At 59.8% G+C, this 19,347-nt stretch overlaps 1 protein-coding gene across 1 annotated transcript; it reads right to left on the bottom strand.

The window, feature by feature from the left end:
- Window positions 1-10,800: 10,800 nt before the first annotated feature.
- Window positions 10,801-16,748, bottom strand: LOC120397159 (protein FAM205A-like). The gene is made up of 3 exons (XM_039522722.1): window positions 16,526-16,748; window positions 14,668-14,719; window positions 10,801-13,485 (listed from the first exon to the last, which is right to left on the bottom strand). Exons 1-3 carry the CDS (start codon window positions 16,670-16,672, stop codon window positions 10,820-10,822), a joined length of 2,865 nt encoding a protein of 954 aa, XP_039378656.1. The 5' UTR covers window positions 16,673-16,748; the 3' UTR covers window positions 10,801-10,819.
- Window positions 16,749-19,347: the final 2,599 nt, after the last annotated feature.

Raw genomic sequence — 19,347 nt, 5'->3', positions numbered from 1 at the left:
GAGGCGGGAGAAGTGAAGCAGCTCACCTCTGCCCCGCCTCCTCCCCAAGCACGCCATGGCTGCTTCACTTCTCCCACCTCCCAGGCTTGCAGCACCAATCAGCTTAGGCGCCGCAAGTCTGGGAGGTGGGAGAAGTGAAGCGGCCATGGCGTGCTCGGGGAGGAGGCGGGGCAGGGGTGAGCTGGGGCGGGGAGTTCCCCTGCGTGCCTCCCCCACCCTTACTTGCTGCAGGCAGCCCTCCCCGTGCTCCCCTGCCCCAGCTCCCTCTGCCTAAATGCCGGTGGCGACCGGGACGGCCGAAGATCCAGCTGCCATGGTCGCTGCAGAAGAAAATGGCGCCCCCCAAATCCCAGTACCCTAGACGACCGCCTTGGTCGCCTAAATGGTTGCACCGGCCCTGCCCGTGTGTCAAGCAAGTACTCCCCATTTCTCCGTGAGCTTTTAGCTTCTGCACAGGGGATGCACATAATCCGTGATGAGCACGACAGGACTCAACTGTGTGTATACGTGTACATGTCTCTACCTAACGATTAAAGCTGCAGGGTCAAGAATATAGGGCAGGAAATGCCAGAATGAGCCTTGACTTCAGACCTTAGTCCCACCCCTGCCCATTCAGGCTGTCATATTATTATGATGATTTTACTGCGGCAGGAAGAGGCTGAAGCTGAAGAGGACAAGAGGAGCAGGAGGAAGGAGAGACGGGCTTCCAGTCATGGTCAGCCACCTCCTGCTGAGCCTGAAAACATCTGCCCTCATTGCAATAGAACTTGTGGTTCAAGGATTGGACTTATTAGCCACCTGAGGACCCATAACTCCCATGGGAGGTGATCATACTCGGGAACGGGTGATGGCCCATCATTGCAGCAGGACCTAGAAGGACCCACTTGGCCCCATTGTGCAGAGTGCACATGTGGAGCTCAGTGTCTAGGCAGACAAAGGAGACGTTTGGGAGAGAAAATAGAAGCACGGGGCGTGGGCATGACTTGCTCACAGTCACCGAGTAGCAGAGCCAGGACAGAACTCAGGTGTCCTGAGCCCCACTCCTATGCCCACTGGGTGTCTACTACCACACAGGACAAATCAGGAGTAACTCCACTGACGCGAGTGGTGTTACACAGTGTAAAATCAATGATCAGTGAGAGGAGAATCAGATCCTGTTTTTATACGGGTATGTCTGCCCTGCCCACAGCACCGTGATGCCCTGGTCTGCAGACTTAGGCCTGTACTAGCACTTTACAAATAGCCGTGTAGACATCTGAATCTGCTGACTTTCCTCCGAGCTGGGTCACACACACACACACACACACACACACACACACACACACACACACACACACACACACACACACACACACAGTGAGCTCATCGCTGTGACATTTGAGCAATTTACTCCCACACAATTATTCTTCCTGTGATTTTGCTTAATCCCATTTCCCAGGGCTGGGTGTGCTGCAAAGAGGGACACCAGAAACTGGGGAATCCACCGCTTTGCTTTCCCATTGAGACAAAAGCCACTTTCCCATACCCTGGAAGGAGGCAGCCCTGTTTGGAAAACACGCTGAAGTGCATTTCTGGCAATGTTTATTCCATGTGCCTTGTCACTGATCCTATTCATATTTATAATGCAGTGCAGGGGTTGGCTACTGAACTTTGATGTGAGGGTGAAGAGGGACCATGTGGAACACGGGGCACTGGAGGATCCTCCCATGGGAAAAAGTTTTGACAATACCTGTGTGATCAGGAGCATCCATGACATTCAAGAAGGAACCCTTGGGAAGTCTGTAGGTAAGCTCCAGGGATAAAACAAGGAGCTAGCATCATCTGGGCAATGGTGACAACATCTAATGCTGGTGTGGAAATTCCCCCTCAAATGGTGCATAGGCCGTGCATGGCTGGTCCACTGTGCAGGGTGAATTTCACCCCATTTCTTTATCGTGATGCTCTGAGCAGTGCTCAGGGTGCAGGGTTCCTCTGGGACTGAGCACCAAGAGCCAGAGAAGGATCTGCCTCGTGCGCCTGAATCAAAAGGCAAGAAACGACCAAAGCTTATTGCTAGGTCTTGGCAGAGCCCAGCAGAAGCTCCGGGGACCATCCCAAGCCCCACTTTCTGAACCTTTTCCAATTCCAGTGTACCTTTTTTGAGATGGGGCGACCACATCTGCATGCAGTATTCAAGATGTGGGCATACCATGGATTTATGCAGAGACAATATGATATTTTCTGTTTATCTATCCCTTCCTTAATGATTCCCAACATTGGGTTCGCTTTTCTGACTGCCGCTGCACACTGAGTGGATGTTTGGTCTGAGCCAGTATGGCCATTCTTATGTTCTTATGTTTTCAGAGAACTACCCACAGTGGCTCCAAGATCTCTTTCTAATTTATACCCCATTATTTTATATGTATAGTTGGGATGATGTTTTCCAATGTGCATTACTTTGCATTTATCAACATTGAATTTCATCTGCCATTTTGTTGCTCAGTCACCCAGTTTTGTAAAATCTCTTTGTAACTCTTCGCAGGCTACTTTGGACTTAACTATCTTGAGTAGTTTTGTATCATCTCCAAATTTTGCCACCTCACTGTTTGCCCCCTTTTGCAGATAATTTATGACTATGTTGAATAGCACTGGTCCCAGTACAGACCTCTGGGGAATCCTGCTATTTACCTCTCTCCATTCTGAAAACTGACCATTCATTCCTACCCTTGCTGTGTGCGTGACAAGAACCAGGGACGGGGGAGGGGGAAGGGACAGCCCTCTGACAGAGGGATGGAACCTGAGGTCCCCTCAGCCTGGGGGAGTGCTCTGCCAGCTGGGTTAGCAGTTACAGGGGTGTCACTGCCTCCTTCAGCTCTGCCTCTTGCATGACTGACTCAGCCCCCCGAAGCTGCCCCGCTCCAGGCCGGGGGCCTGTTCGTGGCTCGCTAGCCGAGCGAGGGGCCTCCATGGGAAGTGGTGGGGGTTAGCACCTGGCTGGCGTATGTGGCTCCCCGCCTGGTGTGCTGGCTTTGTGGGTCCCCTTCCCACGCGCCCACCTCTCCTAGTCCCTGTGCAGGGAGCCCAGGCGCTGAGCTCCGCTTCGTGGAGCCCAGGGATCGAAGTGACTGACAGCGCCATGCTGCATCGCTCTACCCCAGAGACTTTGTGGGTCCAGCCACAGGGACTTGCTCAGGATCGCCCAGGATGGACCTGTCTGAAGCAGGAATTGAACCCAGGCCTCTTAAGTGTCAGGCCTGTGCCCCACCACTGGGTCCCCCACGCTTGCTTCCTGCCTAAGGGGGCTCCGACCCTATGAGCCTTGTTCCCCTCTGTTAACAATACAGCTGAGGTGTGACATTATTGATATAAATGGGGACCATATAGAACATGGGTTGCAACCAAGGTCCTGTAGTGGCACCAAACCTTAGGTAAAGGGGGTCATCTTAGGTGTCTAAGACCAGGTTAGGGGTTGCTGGTTATGATTATGCTGTCTGTATGTCTGTGTATCATTTTGTAGTTGAAGTTATAAGTATTGGCTCTGTACTGTCTGTATTTTGTATTATGCTCGGCTTCTGGGAAATATCCCAGACAAGCTGGTGTTAGCCCTGCATAGCTGGCTTGATGGCCCATTAAGGACCATCGGCTACACAATTGAACCATGGAGAGAAGGCAGACACGCCTTGTGACTCAGCAAAGTATGCAGAGACTTGTCCATGTGACTGCAGACTCCATTTTGCTGTAATTTTCCACAGTGAGGACAAAGAGATTCTTACACCTGGAAAAGTCTATATAAGGCTAATGCCTCATCTCCATTTTGTCTTCAATCCTGCTTCTGACCTCTGGAGGGACTTTGCTACAAACTGAAGCTCTACACAAGGGACTGAATGACCCATCCCAGCGGGGAATGTATTCCAGAGACTTAATTTGAACCTGCAGTTTACTCCATCACTGCTGCAAGCCTGAACTAAGAACTTTGCCATTACTGTATGTAATTGATTCCATTTAACCAATTCTACCTCTCATCTGTACCTTTTTCCCTTTGTAAATAAACCTTTAGATTTTAGATTCTAAAGGATTGGCAACAGCGTGATTTGTGGGTAAGATCTGATGTGTATATTGACCTGGGTCTGGGGCTTGGTCCTTTGGGATCGAGAGAACCTTTTTCTTTTATTGGGGTGTTGGTTTTCATAACCATTCATCCCCAGGACGAGTGCACTGGTGGTGATGCTGGGAGACTGGAGTGTCTAAGGAAATTGCTTGTGTGACTTGTGGTTAGCCAGTGGGGTGAGACCAAAGTCCTTTTTGTCTGGTTGGTTTGGTTTGCCTTAGAGGTGGAAAAACCCCAGCCTAGGGCTGTAACTGCCCAGTTTAAGCAATTGGTCCTGATTTGGCACTCTCAGTTGGGTCCCGCCAGAATCGCTCCGTCACATGAGGCCATCTCCCCATCACACCCAGCTCCTCTGCACACCCACGGCCGGCCGGGCAGCTGCCCTGCCCCCACCTGTCCCGGCTTGTCCCAGGTTAGCCCCACTCCTGCGAGGCGCAGCATGTAGGGACACAGCTGTGCCCACAGCTCAGCACAGGATTGGGGCCTGAGCCTGAGAGCCCCATGGGGGAGGAGATGGCTTGTATGCCACGTCTGTCCAACACAGGGCACCCTGCTCCGGGATGGGGCTGGCGGGCCTGAATGCAGTTCCAAGGATGCTAATTATAGCTCAGCTTCCGCTAGAGCTCCCTTGTGCCGGGCGCTGCCCAGACACAGCGAGAGAGACAGGCCCTGCCCCAGCTGGGATCAGAGCTCCCTTGTGCTGGGCGCTGCCCAGACACAGCGTGAGAGACAGGCGCTGCCCCAGCTGGGATCAGGCCCTGCTGTGCCAGGCGCTGCACAGGTGGGGTTGCCAAAGTTCTACTTTCACAAATCCGAACACCCTTGCCCTGCCCCCTGCCCTGCCCCTTCTCCGAGGCCCCGCCCCCTCTCACTCCATCCCCCCTCCCTCTGTCGCTCACTCTCCCCACCCTCGCTCACTCGCTCATTTCACTGGGCTGGCTCTGGAGGTTGGGGTGTGGGAGGGGGTGAGGACTTCAGCTGGGAGTGCAGGCTTTGGGGTGAGGATGGGGATGAGGGGTTTGGAGGGTGGGAGGGGGTCAGGGCTGGGACAGGGGTTGGGGCACAGGAGGGGGTCGGGGTGAAGGATCTAGGCAGCACTTACTTCAGACAGCTCCCAAAAGCTGTGGCATGTTCTCCCTCCGACTCCTACCGAGAGGCATGGCCAGGGGGCTCTGTACGCTGCCCTGTTTGCAGACGCCACCCCCGCAGCTCCCATTGGCTGGGAACTACGGCCAATGGGAGCTGTGAAGCTGGCGCTTGGGGTGGAGGCAGCGTGTGGAGCCTCCTGGCTGCCCCTATGCGTAGAAACTGGAAGGGGGACATACCGTTACTTCTGGGTGCCAGGTGAAGACACAGCAGGCAGGAAACGTGCCTTAGCCCCGTTGTGCTGCCAAGTAGACTTTTAATGGCCTAGTCAGCAGTGCTGACTGGAGCCACCATGGTCCCTTTTTGACCAGGCCTTCCTGTCAAAAACTGGACACCTGGCAACAGTAGTGCCAGCCACTAGACCCTGCCCTCCCCCGTGCTGCTGTGTCGGGCCCCAGATCACTCCTGCGGATTGCACACAAAATTGAGCTTTATTAGCCACCTGCAAGCCCCAACCCTAACTTTCGTCCAAGGCCCGGAGGCGGCTCTCCTCTTCGGAGGCGGCGCTGTTGAGTGATGGGGACAGCTTCCTCCGCCGGGCCTGCATCCTCTCCCGCAGGGCACACAGGTTCTCTCCGCGCAGCGCTGGCGTTCTGTCGTGTACGTGGCGAAGGTGGGCGTGAGCACGATGCTGGTGGAACCAGCACACCTGGCCTGTGCTCTTGCCAGGACGTGACCCTGGCTGCGGAAGCTCAGTTTCCAGCCCGGCCCGGTGCCCACGGCGCTCCAGGTTAGACACTCCAACTGTCCCGGATTTGTCCTCGGTGGAATTTCCTCCCACGCCATTGGCTGGTGTGGCCACCCCGTGTGACTTGGCCTTGCCTGGCCTCCTGTGTGTGCCCTGCCGATACTGGACTTCCTCTCCCACCAGGGATTCCCCTTCTCTGCTTCTGGACCTTGTTCTTCTGCCGGTGGGCCTCCCTCTGCTGCCGGATCTCCACTCTCTGCTGCGGGCCTGGATCCCCTCGCTGTCCGGTCCTCTGGCCCTGCCGCTGCACCGCGGGCCTTCCACCCGGCTCCTGGAGTGGCCCCGTGGGCGAGAAGGGCTGTGTCCCCGACCCCTCTGCTCTCTGAGCTTTGTTCTGGAGGACTCTATGGGAGACGGCTGATTGGAGCCCAGGGCTGCTGAGCCAGACTGTGAGACTCCTTTGCCTCCTTCTCCCTTGTGACTGCCGGTTGTTCTGGTGTCCCTGGCGGCGGGGCAGGCTGGGGGTGGTGGCCATGGGGCAGAAGGTCCCGCTGGCACAGCCGGCGTCCCACTGGGGTCATGCACCTTCCCCTCCCTGCATTTGGTCACTTTCAGGGTCACCCGTTCTTGGTATCCACCATACTCTGCTGAGGGCCCTGTTTCCTCTGGAGAAGGTTCTTCTCCCCTGGTCACGCTGTCCCCTCGCCTGGCATTGGGGGAGGCTGCCCCAGATCCCTGGGGAGCCCCATTCCCTGGCAGCCCCCTGGTCCGAGCGTCTGTGGCTGGCTCCTTTCTCCCAGCACCGTCCATTTCCTCCACGCTGGAACACAGCTGGCATCTCCTGACCTCTGCCTGCACGTGGACGTTGACGTTGAAGGTCATGCTCTTTGGGGATGGGGCGAGTTTCTGAGGGGGTGGCGGGGCTCCGTGTGGTGCAGCCACTGACCTGTCGACCTGCCCTCTCTTCTCCACCGATGCCCTGGAGGTGACGTGTTTGAGGAAGCCCAGCATGATTCCCCTGAAGGTGGAGCCCTTCCCCGTGCAGGGGACGGACGGTGACTCAGCACCTCTCCCTGGAGGTGCACGGAGCGGCTGTTCAGCCCCGGGAGATGCCTCAGTCAGCACCAGGGCCTCTGTCTGCCTCATGTTGGTTCCAGCCCTGGGGCCTGTCCCCTCCGCCGGCATCTCTCTCATGCCGCGTCGCCCCTCGGTGTCCCTCCTCTCCTTCCACCTCAGGCTGCCTTCTCCTTCCGCGTCCCAGGCTGCCACGGCCTCGCTGTCCCAGTCCCCGACCATCTCCTCAGCGCCAGCGGGACCTTCGTACGGGGGGGCGCCAGCTGCACAGCTCAGATCCCGAGACCGCTGGTAGGATGCACCTTGCTCCCTTCTGCAGGCATCACCTGACGTCTCCCTGTCCGTCGGGCGCACGTGAGTCTCTAGCTGAGTCCTCGCCACGTCTGACTTCCCAGCCCCCTCGGCAGGACAGGGCTGGGGGCTGAGTCCCTCCTCACCGGCGGTGAAGAGGCCATGGCATGTCTCACACAGGTACTGGTTTGCCTGGCTCTGGGACTCTCTGATCAGTCTCTGGCCCAAGGAGCCAGCTCTCGGGAATCCCGGATCTCCTGTGACCGCGGGGCGGGCTCTTTCTCCCAGGGCTTCCTGACGGGGCCCTCCCAGCTGGCTTCTCCAGCCCCTCCTGCGCTTCAGCCGGATGTTCATTTCCCGCCTGTGTTCCTGGGCAGCGGCTCTCAGCCGCTCAGCTGCCATGTCGGCATAGATGGCCTGGGAGCGTATGACGCAGGGCGGCAGGATGAAGGAGCCCAGGGCCTTCTGCGCCAGGTGGATGTCCAGCCAGTGTGCTGCGGCCCGCAGAGAAGCAAGATGCACCCGTCCCAGCGTGGGCCCCTCGGGCGCTGGGCGAGAAGCTGCGCGAGAGCTTTCTCCCTCAGACCAGTCAGAGGCCCTGGACTCGCTGCCCTCCGGAGACGACGGAGAGGAGGCAGGCGGTTCATATTTTGCCACACTGGGAGTGCCCTGCCCCTGCCATCCGGGCTCAGCATGCAGAGGGCTTGGAGCTGCCGCATCTCCTAGGAGAGTTGCTGACCCCCTTGCATGGATACGCTGTGTCTGCCACCCAGGAGAGCTGGCCCCCGGAGAGCGGGCGCCGTCCCACCCCTCGAGCTTGCAGCACAGGCAGTCCAAGCATGTGCAATGGTCCATTTCCAGGTGGCCCACGATTTCCAGAGACAGAGACTGCTTCCCCCCTGGGCCATGGCGGCTGCGGCTCCGGGCTATTCTCCTGAAGCTGGATTCCAGCTCCCACAAGATCCTCTTCTCATTCCAAACGTCTGTCTCCACAGACGAGCTCCGGGAGCGCCTGCCAGTCCCCGCCATCCGCGGAGCTCCTTCGCCATCGTGGGTCCTCCACTGCCTGGGACTTTCCTCAGAGCTCTGCTCTCTCTGCTGTGGGTAAGACTCATGGGCCGCCGGGAGCAAGGCCCGTCCCTGGGACTCCTGGGCCCTGTGGGAAATTCTCAGCACCTTCTTCCTGGGAAAGTCCAGGGTGGATTTCAGCTCTGCCTTGTCCTCCGGGAAGTGGCGTGGGGAGCTGGGGGGCCCTTCCCCATTGCTCGTCTGGGAGGTCTCCTGGCTTCTCCTGCTGCTGCTCCCCAGGGTGTGTTGGGACACTGCCTCAGGGCAGCTGGCTTTGCCCTCCTTTACCTCCATTTCAAGCCAGTGCTGGGACCGGTGGGTGAGGGGCTCCCCGGGGCATGGCTGGAGCTCTTCCGATTGCCCCGTAGAGAGGGCTGTAGGACCTTGGGGTGGTGTAGGGGAGACATGGAGCAGGGGCTGGGTTTGGCCTCTGGGCTCTGCTCCTGGTGGGGCAGGCGGCAGGACCATCCTTAAGGACTCCAGGATCCTCTTGGGCAGGCCCCATCTCCGCTCCAGGGCCAGTTTCCTGACGTGTGACTCCAGGCGCTCCCTGGTTTCCGTGTGCAGGAAGAGCAGGCTGCCCGTGGTGACGCTTTCGCTGGCTGGGCCCTGGGCCCGCCTCGGGGGGCCCCTCCCAGGCGGTGGGGGTGTGAACGCGCCCAGGGATCTCAGCACCACCCGAGGTAAGCCCCACTCGTGCTGGAGCTTCTTTCTCAGGATGTGGCTCTCTAGACGGTGCCTGGCCTTGGCTGTGACCAGAGGCGGCCCCGTGACCAGAGGTGGCTCGTTGTAGCCGTTCCTCTCCGGCTCCTCAGCCCACATGCGTCCAGCCAGGCCCATCTGCATCCGGGCCCTCCCTGCTGCACTCCTCAGCGGCACAGCCGGAGCCTTTGGCATCATCCTCCGCAGGGACGCCGCCTGCAGCGTGGGCAGCCCCCAGAAATGCACCAGCTGCTTGTCTCTCACGTTCATGTCCAGTGTATTCACAGCCGTGGGCGGCAGGCAGAGCAGGGAGCCGGCCCTGGGCTTGGGGGGCTTCTGGCCTGCGCAGATCAGCCTGGGGAGGCGGATCCTCTCCCCCTCTCTGGCCACTCTCTGGGATCTCTTCACCAGGGCCGGCCTCACCCCCAGCCTGATCTCTAGGCACTTCCTCGCGAGGTGCCGCTGGAGCTCATGCCTCCCCTCAGCAGCAAGGCCATGGGTTCTGCTGTCTCCTGCCAAGCGGCTCCCTGCGGGGACGTCTGGCTGGCTGGGCCTCAGCCGGCTTTGCCTGACGCCCCTTTCTCCACCGGCCCCAGGAAGCTGCGGGCCAGCCGGTGGGGCAAAAGCAGCAAACAGCCGCAAGGATTCCTGGTCCTCCGGGGAAGGCCCCACCTCCGCTGCAGCGTCATCTTCCGGAGGTGACGCTCCAGGCGGCCTCTCGTGTCCCCGTCCATGAGGGAAGGCTCCTGCCCCAGGACAAGGACGTGCAGCTCGGCGCGCTGGCGGGCTGCGGTCGGCCCCGGCAGCGGGGGCTCCGGCACAAAGGCTCTGAGCGACTGTTTGATGAGTGCGGGGAAGCCCCACTCGTGCTGCAGCCTCTTCTTCCTGACGTGCAGCTCCAGGGCCTCTCTGGCCTCCGGGCCCAGGAACAGAGCCTCCCGCGCCCAGAACTCGACTTCCGCCTCACGGGGTGGAACCGGCCCAGGGGGCGCCCTGGGGACCATCCTGCTGAGGGACTGGGTGTAGAGAGTGCCCAGGCCCCACAGGGCCGTGAGATGTTTGTGCTGCACATTCAGCTCGAGGTGGCAGACGTCCTCCGGGTGCACGAAGGGCAGCAGGGGGCTCCTGGCTTTCGGGGCCCTGTCCCCAGCAGGGATCAGCTTGGGGAGGGGCAGTCGGGACACGAGATGCAGCCTTTGCCAAGAGCGTCTCACTGCAGCGGGGATGGCCCCAAGCCGGATCTCCACACATTTCTTTGCCACGTGGATCTGCAGCCGCTCCTGAGCGTCACGTCCCAGGCTGAGCCGCGGGTGGGGAGCAGCGACCACTCTCCTGGCTTTCCCCATGCCCCGCTCCATGTGCACGGTGCTCTTGTGCCAGGGCATCAGGAAAGGCCCCTCTGCGTCCTTTTCTGTACGGCTGCGAGGCCTGAACTCTGCAGGGGCTGAGGCAGGCTGGAGCAGCCGCACCGACTCCTGGATCCTTCTGGGCAGCCCCCAGCGCCGGTGCATGAGTCTCTTGCGGAGGCTGAGCTCCAGCTCTTGTCTGCTGCCCTCTCTGAGGAAGGACAGCTCAGGCTGGAGAATGGCCACGTCCCTGTCGGCCGACGGAGGGGCCTTGGGCTGGCCGGGGCGGGGGGCAGCCGCCATCAGGCCCCGCATGGATTTCTGGACGATCAGAGGCAGCCCCCACTCGTGCTGCAGCCTCTTCTTCCTCACGTGCAGCTCCAGATCCTCCCGGGCTCCCGGTGGGAGGAAGGGCAGCTACTGCTCCGTGAACTCAGTCCCAGCTGCGCGGGAGCTGGAGGGCGGCGGGGCGGGCGAGGGGCCTGTGTGGAACAGCTTGGCCAGGGACTGTCGGTAGAGCGTGGGCAGCCCCCCCCTGAAGCTCAGGTGCTTGTGGAGAAGGTTGAGCTCCAGGTGATCCGAGGCCGCCTGCTCCAGGAAGAGCAGCTCCCGGGGCCGCAGCTCCAGGGATCTCTGGCCCGGCCGAATCAGCCGGGGCAAGGGGAGCTTTCCCACCCGGCGGGCAGCTTCCTGTGAGTGTTGGGCCCTGCGGGGGATCAGGCCCAGACGGTTCTCTATGTTTTTCCTGGTCACATGTCTCTCCAGCAGCTGGTGACACGTGTCCCGGCTGAGCTGCTGGCGCCATGCAGTTCCCAGGGGCCCAGCTAAGGAGACAGCCACTGCTGTGGGGCCCATGGGTGCCGCCCTGGAGGGTGATTCTCTTGGAGCCCTTCTTGCTGACAGCCCCCTGAGCGGCCGGCTGGCCCTTCTGCCTTGCGTGTCTGGATGTGTCCCCGGAGCTGCGGTCGTGGGGGGCATGAAGCCCCGCAGGGACTCCTGCACCCTCCTGGGGAGTCCCCACCTCCTCTCGGCCACCCTGCACCGGATGTGGGCTTCCAGCTCCCTCTTGGTGGCCAGAGGGATGGGAGGGGCCCCGCTGCTGACACGGAGCTCCATGGCTGCTGGCCGGTCACTCCCCTTGGGCCTGGGGCGCGTGTGCGGGGGTGGCATGAAACACCTCAGCGATCGCCGCACCAGGACCGGCAGGCCCCATTCGTGCTGCAGCCGCTTCCTCAGGACATGCCTCTCCAGCAGCTCCCGGCCCTCGGGGGCCATGAAGGAGGTCTCCAGGGGGCAGAACTCGATGGCCACACCCAGGGGCAGCAGGGGGGCGGGTGGCACAGGCGGGCTGGGCACCATCTTGGCCAGGGACTCCGCGTACAGGGTGGGGAGAGCCCAGAGGTACTGGATGTGCTTGTGCCTCGTGTTGAGCTCCATGCTGCCCGCCTTGTAGCTGAGCAGGGGGCAGAGCTGGTGGCGGGCCAGGGGGGCCTTGCAGCCTGGGGGGATCAGTTTAGGCAGGAGCAGGTCTCTGCGCCCCAGGGCAGCCATTTTCGGAGAGCTCCTCAGCACGGCAGGCAGCGCGCCTAGTCTGATTTCCAAGCCCTTCCTGGCAATGTGCCCCTGCAGCTCCCGGGTGTCTCTACAGCAGTGCGAGCCGGGCGCGGATCTGGATGCTCTGGCGGGGCCCTGGGAGGCCTGGGCTGGGGCTCTAGCTCTGAGGCCGGGCGTCTGGGCTGCCCTCGTCACTGGGCCTGGCCCCCTTGAAGCCCATCTCCCAGACGGCAGGGGGCCGAGCCGGGGGTGTGGAGGTGTGGCTGGCATCAGCAGCCTCAGGGACTCCTGGATCCTCCTGGGCAGCCCCCATCTCTTAAGATGTACCATCCTTTGCAGATGCCGCTCCAGCTCTGTCCTGGAGCCGACGCTCAGGAAGGGCAGGGCCTGTGGCATCGTCACCACCCTGCCTGCCCCCGAGGGTTTGCGTGCGATGGGTTTCGGTGCTGGGGGCATGAAGATCTTCAAAGCGCTCTGCAGGGTGCAGGGCAGCCCCAGGGTGTGCTGCAGCCTCTTTACCTGGACGTGCCGCTCGAGACTCTCCCTGACGTCGCGCTGGAGGAAGGGGGTCTCCGCTTCGGCCAATTCGAGCCTGCCGGGCACACGCAGGGCTCCAGGGCTGACCTGCGCCAGGGGTCTCCCAGCCAGAGACATCGGAGCTTCCCCCGTGGCCCTGGGTGCCGTGCTTTCTCGGTCTCGCTGCTGTTTGGCCTCCCGCCCTGACATCCTGGTCCCACCTGGGGACTTGGCCAGAAACGGCACCCAATCGGGGCGATGCACATGCCTCTGGGGAGCGGCCTGGGGGCTCCTTGCTCTGCCTCTGTGCAGGAAACTCCCGTCCCAGCCATGTTCTGCTTGGCTTGGAGAGAAGGGCTCGTGCTGGGCAGGAGCGGGGCCGGGGTACTCCTCATGCCTGGGAAGAAATGGCTCTTGCTGGCTCGACCCAGTTCTCAGCTCCCAAGCGAGTAGGGGCAGCTCATGCTGTAGAGAAGAGGAGCTCTGGGCCTGCTCTTGCCCGCGAAGGAGAGTCTCAGCCCAGAGAGAGGAGCAGAAGAGACATTCGTCCTGCTCTGTGGAGGAGCCTTTGGCCTGCTGTGGGCGGGACAGCCTCTCCTCATCCTCCCTCGGCTGGTGGCGCTCCGTTTTCCGGCTGCCTGCCTGGCGCTCGGGAGGGGAGCGGGACTTGCTGGGTGGGAAGGGGCCCTGCGCCGGTGGGAGGACCTGGTCGCCTATAGATGTCCTAGAGCGGCACCACTGCAGCACATCCAGGCCTCTACCGAGCAGGTTTCTCCCTTGGGAGTGGGAGGCGGGAGCAGGAGGTGACCCTGGCCCAGCAGGGACCCATGCGCTGGCCCTATCGGTGTATACCAGCCGCTCGGCTTGCCGGGCCGCCTCGTCGCACAGGGCACAGTCTGAGTTGTCACATAGTAGCTGGCGGATGGAGCGGCACCTGGCCGTTCGGTGAGCGCGGCGTGGGGGGTCCCACCACAGCCGGTCACGCGGCTGCTTCACCCGCTGCTTCTTTGCACCTAAAACAGAACAGCAGAGAGGGCTTCTGAGGAGAGATGGGGCCTGAACGTAGCGGGGGCCATGGGCACCCGAACCGTGACCCCACCCACCTGTACCGCCCCAACCCCGAATCCCCATTCCCGCACTGCTCCTAACCCCGAGGCCCTGCCCCGTGCCACTCCTTCTCCCAGCGCCCCCCCCGCCTGTGACCCATTTCCCCCCCGAGGCCTCACCCCCACACCAAGCCCCGCTCCTCCGCCACTGCTTCCCTCCAAGAGCCTGCCCCCCGCTTGCTCTTTCTCTGCACGCCCTGCCTCCTGTTGCTCGCCCTTACAGCCAGTCAAAAGTCAGAGGGCATGGCCCCCCGGCCCCCTCATTCCAGTGCCCTGGCCCCAGGCCACTCTGCGCTGCTGCTCCAGAACCAGGCATGCTGAGCTTGTGAGAGCCCGAAGCCCAGTGAAACACTCCGCCAGCACCACGCCTGGCCCCCTCTCAAACACTGCCAGTGCTGTGAACCTGGCCATGGTGAAGTCCCAGCGCCATGAACCCTGCCCGGGCATCGTGCCAGGGCCGTGAATCTGTCCGGTGCGCTGTCCCAGTACCAGAAACCCGGATGGCACACGGTCCTGGTGCAAATAACCCAGCCGGTGCCCCATCCTGCAGAAATGGGTCTCGCCAGTGTGCGGGATCCCAGGAAATCTCTCTGGCAAATGTCAGGGGCTGGCGGCACCTAGCAGCCTTGGCCTTGCAAGCCCTGGTACGATGCACAGCAACGGAGTGCCAGAGGGCTACACCCCTATCCAAGACAGAGCAGATGGGCTGAAATAAAGACAAGATCTGCTGGGCAGTGGGCAGTGCCTCCTGCTGGCAAAGCTGCCCTGTTCTGGGAAGGGCAGGTAGCTCCCCCCCGATGCTCACCATTAGCCTGCGCAAAGCCCTGGAGGACATGGGGACAACCTGCCAGAGGGGACAGACAATGGGGTGTTTGCCTCCATCGCTGCAAAGCCCCCAGACGATGGTTCGTTAGCAGCATGTCAGCTTATCCCGGCTCCAGTCAGCACCTTGGCTCCTGCTCCCATCCCCAGGGGCAGGCCAAGCCGGGGGGGGCCTCGTGTGGGACCCCTGGACCAGGGTGGAGGCTTGGGAGAAGCCCTGGGATTCTGAGCCAGGGAGCCGTCAGGGAGCATGAGGCAGGGCCTTACCTTCTCCCTCGTCCTCCATCCCCCTCCACCGGAGCCTGCGGACCAGAAGAGCCTGCGGGAGCCAAGGAAGCGGCAGAGTTACATGGTACCCAGACTGAGGCCGTGCAGTGCCAGCCTCCCGCCCAGCCCAGCCCGGTGCCAGGGGTGCCCACGCTTCCCTCCACCTCCTGCAGCTGGAGAACTCCAGGCTCCTTCGGCCATGCCCCGGGCTCCCCACCCAAGTGTCATTGGAACAATCCTGGGTCCCCCACCCCCCGACATCGGGGCATCGCCACACCAGAGTCACAGCAGGGCCCTGGGAGAAAGGCCAGGCTGTGCCCACGGCCTCTGCAGCTGCGCCCCACTGGAGCCAGCTTACGCCAAGTGTCTGGGATGTTCTGCTGCCCCCGGACCCACAACCATGGGCCCCATCTGCCCCTGGAGCTTGCAGGGTGATTCCCAGCTTGCACAGACAGATTCATGCTACATCCCCTCCAGCTAGCGCGCTAAAGAGATGTAAGCGTGGTTTCGCGCACTGCAGCAGCACAGGCTAGGAGAGACCCGTCTGGCTGCCATGGGTACGGACGGGGGCAGCTAGCCTGTGCCACGGCTCCGGCTGCCCGTGCCACCAGTCGGTGAGAGCTAGCGTGAGAACCCCATGCCAGCTGGGAATCGCCCCCTAGCTCTGGGTAGGGGCAGCCACAGAGCCGGAGTGGCCTCTTTCTGCAGCCTCCCAGCCAGATAACCTGGGCTTCCCTCTCCAACCACATGCCCAGGGGTCCCTGGCTCACCACTGCCCCCTCCCCCCCGCAGCCCATGGCCATACGCCAGGGAACACAGGCTGGAGGGACTGCCCTGGGCTCCCCTTTCTATTGCCTGGGCACCAGGCTGCCCCTGGCACTCCCTCAGCCCCTTGAATTCCAGGCTGCCCCGTTCTGGCACCAGCTGAGCTGCGGATTACAGACTGTTCAAGAAACCAAGGCTGTAGGAGCTGCCGCATCGCCCCCGGGGCTCTGGGGACCCCGGCACCAGGAAGCTCAGGCAGGGCCGTGTGCTGGGACGTTAGTTCAGGGGCTGGGGCCGGCTGAGCCGTTCAAGGCCCGGTTGTTTTGGGGAGCTGGGTGACAAACACAGACACTGTAGCTGGCTGGGCACCCTGCCCAGAGCCGAAACGGCATCAGCCGCAGAATAACCCTGGGGGAGGGGCAGCAGGTTCCTCCTTCGCTGTCCGTGGGCCCTGGGTCTGACCCTTGCGGGGGGTGATTTCTGCCCCCGGTGTTATGAGTCGAATGACGACCAGGCCCTTGGGCTTTGCAATGTGCTCTGGCTTCCTCTTCTCACCCCGTCTCCCCTGGTTCCCACCTGCGAGCCCAGCTCCCCAACTGATCTGGGACCCGAGGCAGGATCCCCAACTGACCACACCCAATGGCTGTCCAAAGATCTGTCCTGGATTCCCCCTTTCTCCCCCCACCTCTTGCCTGCCCTCTCCCTGGCCGGCTGGGAGGCCAGGGACCCAGGAAAGCTTGTGGCTTTGGGAGGGAGCTGGGAGGGTTTGTTGGTCAACTTTCCCCAGTGGAGGGAAATAACTGGCCAGAGCTGGCTTAGTGCCATGGGTGCCGGGAAGCCTGGGACCACGAGGGAGAGCCCTGGCATTTTTAGCACTAGCTGGTGGTCAGGGCAGTAAGGAACAACCAATAAATGGAGCCACGAGCTCTGTCTGTGGCCCTGTCTCTCGCTGCAGATGTGCCCCACCAGCCCAACGGGGCCTGGTCAGAACAGGGGCCTCGGGCGCTCCTACCCACCCACCCTCCCTTCCGTGGGGCTGTGTCCAGGCAAGCGCAGGATGGCTGAAGGGGAGCTGGGGGGGGGGTCCTCCTACCATCCTGCTTCTCCAGGAGAAGCTGTGCTGCGTCGCCATGGCCACCCAGATGACCAGGACCAGAAGGACGCAGGTGTACAACACCCAGGAGCTGTCAAAGCAGGCACAGAACCAACTCTTCATGATACCCACTCCCGCGTCAAACATGCTGGGGAGGACGGTCTGGACACGCACTGGGCGTGGAGACACTACACTCCCTGCTGCTGCTGTGGCTGGATCTCACCTGAGGGGCTGTTTGTTCCAGTGACGCATCATAAAGGGCCAGGACCAGGCAGGTCCTGACATCACAAAGGGACTGCAGGCATCAGAGGTGGGCAAGACCCTGGCTCCGTGCAGCCCCTCCCCATCACCCCATGTAGGTACTTAGAGACTGTGACTGAGTCACCCCGTAACCTTCTCTATGCTAAGCTAATGAGATTGAGCTCCGTGAGTCTCTAACCTTTGAATCAGTCTTTCATTGATAACATTGTGACGGTGCTGCCCGTGGGAGCCAGCTGAGGTCACTCAATCAGGGTGAACTGCAGACCAAATGGGGCAGACAAACCCCAAACACTGCTGGATATTCCAATACTTAGATTTACCAAGCCAGCCCAAAACAGCTTCTATAGTACCTCACTAGTTACTCAGAAGTCAAAACAACGCAGTTCCCTTAAAGTGCCCAGCCTCAGGCCTCCATCCAGACACACCTGTCAAATATGATGATGATTCCTGAAAATCTTATCTCATCATATAAAAGTAAAGGTTCTTCCAATCCCAAAGGATCAGCCACATACCCAAGTCCAATTATAACTTAGATCTTACCCAAAATACACACTATTAGCCAATTCTTAGTAACTAAGCTAAAATTTATTGAAAAAGAAAAGAGAGAGAGATTCTAAATACTAAGATGGGTGAACTCAAGTGGCTGGTATTAAATGAGGACATTGATATAACAGGCCTCACAGAAACGTGATGGACCGATGATAATGAATGGGACAGGGTAATACCAGGGCACAAAATGTAGAGGAATGACCGTGTAGGCTATGCTGGTGGGGGAGTGGCAATACAGTATAATCCCCCAATACTAATAGGGGATATCCCTGTATTGATTGGGTACATGTCACCTCAGGATGAGATGCAGAGAGAAAATTTCTAGGCAGCACTAATGACTTCTTCCTGGAGCAGCTAGTCTTGGAACCCACCAGGGGAGAGGAAATTCTTGATTTAGTCCTAAGTGGAGCACAGGGTCTGGTCCAAGAGGTGAATATATCTGCAGCACTTGGTACTCCAGAGATGATCTTGGTACATGTAAGTGTAAGCAGAGTCAGGATGAGCTCTACGCTGACATCTGGTGGTGAATTATGGCAAGTGTGGAAAAGAATTTCAGGGGCTGATCGTGTTTGCATAGGCACACCCACCCCGCTTGGCATAGCCCATGGCAGCCTGGGATGGTTGCTTTGGCAGCTGTGGGATCCCCAGTTTCTTTGTTGTTGGGGCAGGAGGAGTGGAGTGTTGTCACCCTGATTGTGTGGATGAGGAACTGTGAAACTGCTTTGTGACAGAGAGTCTCACCATCAATTGAGTGGCTCTCGCTAGACAAGGGAGTGGGCTCCTTGTGTGAGCCAGAAGCACTAATTTCACCTCCTCCTCTGTCCAGTGTTGATTATCAAAGCTGATTTTTGATTCTCTTAAGCATCTAAGTTACAGGTTACTGAGCTGAACTCACTAAGAGCTGAAATCGCTAAAGAGCTGTGCTAACTAGTGGGGGAGCCTGAAGCTATGTTGCGGAGCAGAGCAGCTGGCGGGGCGGAGCAGTTTGTGGGACAGTTGGAGTGCCCATGGAATGAGAGTAGCTGAGCAGTTTGCGGGGACGGCTGGAGCGGATCATGGGATGGCTGGTGAAGCAGAGCAGCTGGTAGAGCAGAGCAGAGCGGAGCTGAGCAGTTCGTGGGGAAGGCGGAAGCAGAATCCCACAGAGAGGCAGGGCAGTCGGCCCTGGACCACGTAAGGTGCCCCATTCTACCCAGGCTGGTGGCGGGGAGGGGGGAACCCCTGCAGATAGACTCTTGAACTCTGGGGCTGCAGTGACCCAGAACAGAGACTTTTGGGTTGTGGGACTTTTGGGACTGTGGGTGATTTTTGGGTTGCTGGATTCTTGGGACATTTGAGGTATTGGACTTTGGAGTCTTGGGGTGATTTGGGGGTTGCTGGACTCAGGAGCCCAGGGAAAAGGACCCAGCCTAGTTGAGGTGTTTTCCCAATTTAATGCTATGTTGTTTATCTCATGTTATTAAACATTTTCTGCTACACTGAGACTCTGTGCTTGCGAGAGGGGAAGTATTGCCTCTTTGAGGCGCCCAGGGGTGTGTGTAAGTTTTTCCCAGGTCACTGGGTGGGGGCTCGAGCTGGTTTGCATTGCGTTGTAGGGAAGGGACCCCTATGTATTGAACCCGGCCCCTGCTGCTCTCAATTCGGCCTGGCAGAAGGGTTACATAGGAAAGGGGGATCCAGAGGATATAATGTACTTGGACTTTCAGAAACCCTCTGATAATGTTCCTCACCAAAGGCTCTTAAGCCAAGTCAATGGTCATGAATTAAGAAGAAAGGTCCTCTCATGGATCAGAAACTGGTTAAAATAGGAAACAAATGGTCATTTTTCAGAATGGAGAGGAGTAACTAGTGGTGTCCCCCAGGGGTCTGTACTGGGCCCAGTGCTGTTCAACAGAGTCATAAGTGGTCTGGAAAAAGGGATAAACAGTGAGGTGGGAAAATTCCCATTCGAGGCAAAATTACTCAAAATAGTTAAGTCCCAAGCAGATTACAAAGATTTACAAAGGGATCTC

The sequence above is a fragment of the Mauremys reevesii genome, linkage group 1 (genome assembly GCF_016161935.1).
Source record: "Mauremys reevesii isolate NIE-2019 linkage group 1, ASM1616193v1, whole genome shotgun sequence".
NCBI lineage: Eukaryota > Metazoa > Chordata > Testudines > Geoemydidae > Mauremys > Mauremys reevesii.
The sequence above is the reverse complement of the archived record's forward strand: the minus strand, read 5'-3'. Positions and strand labels throughout refer to the sequence as shown.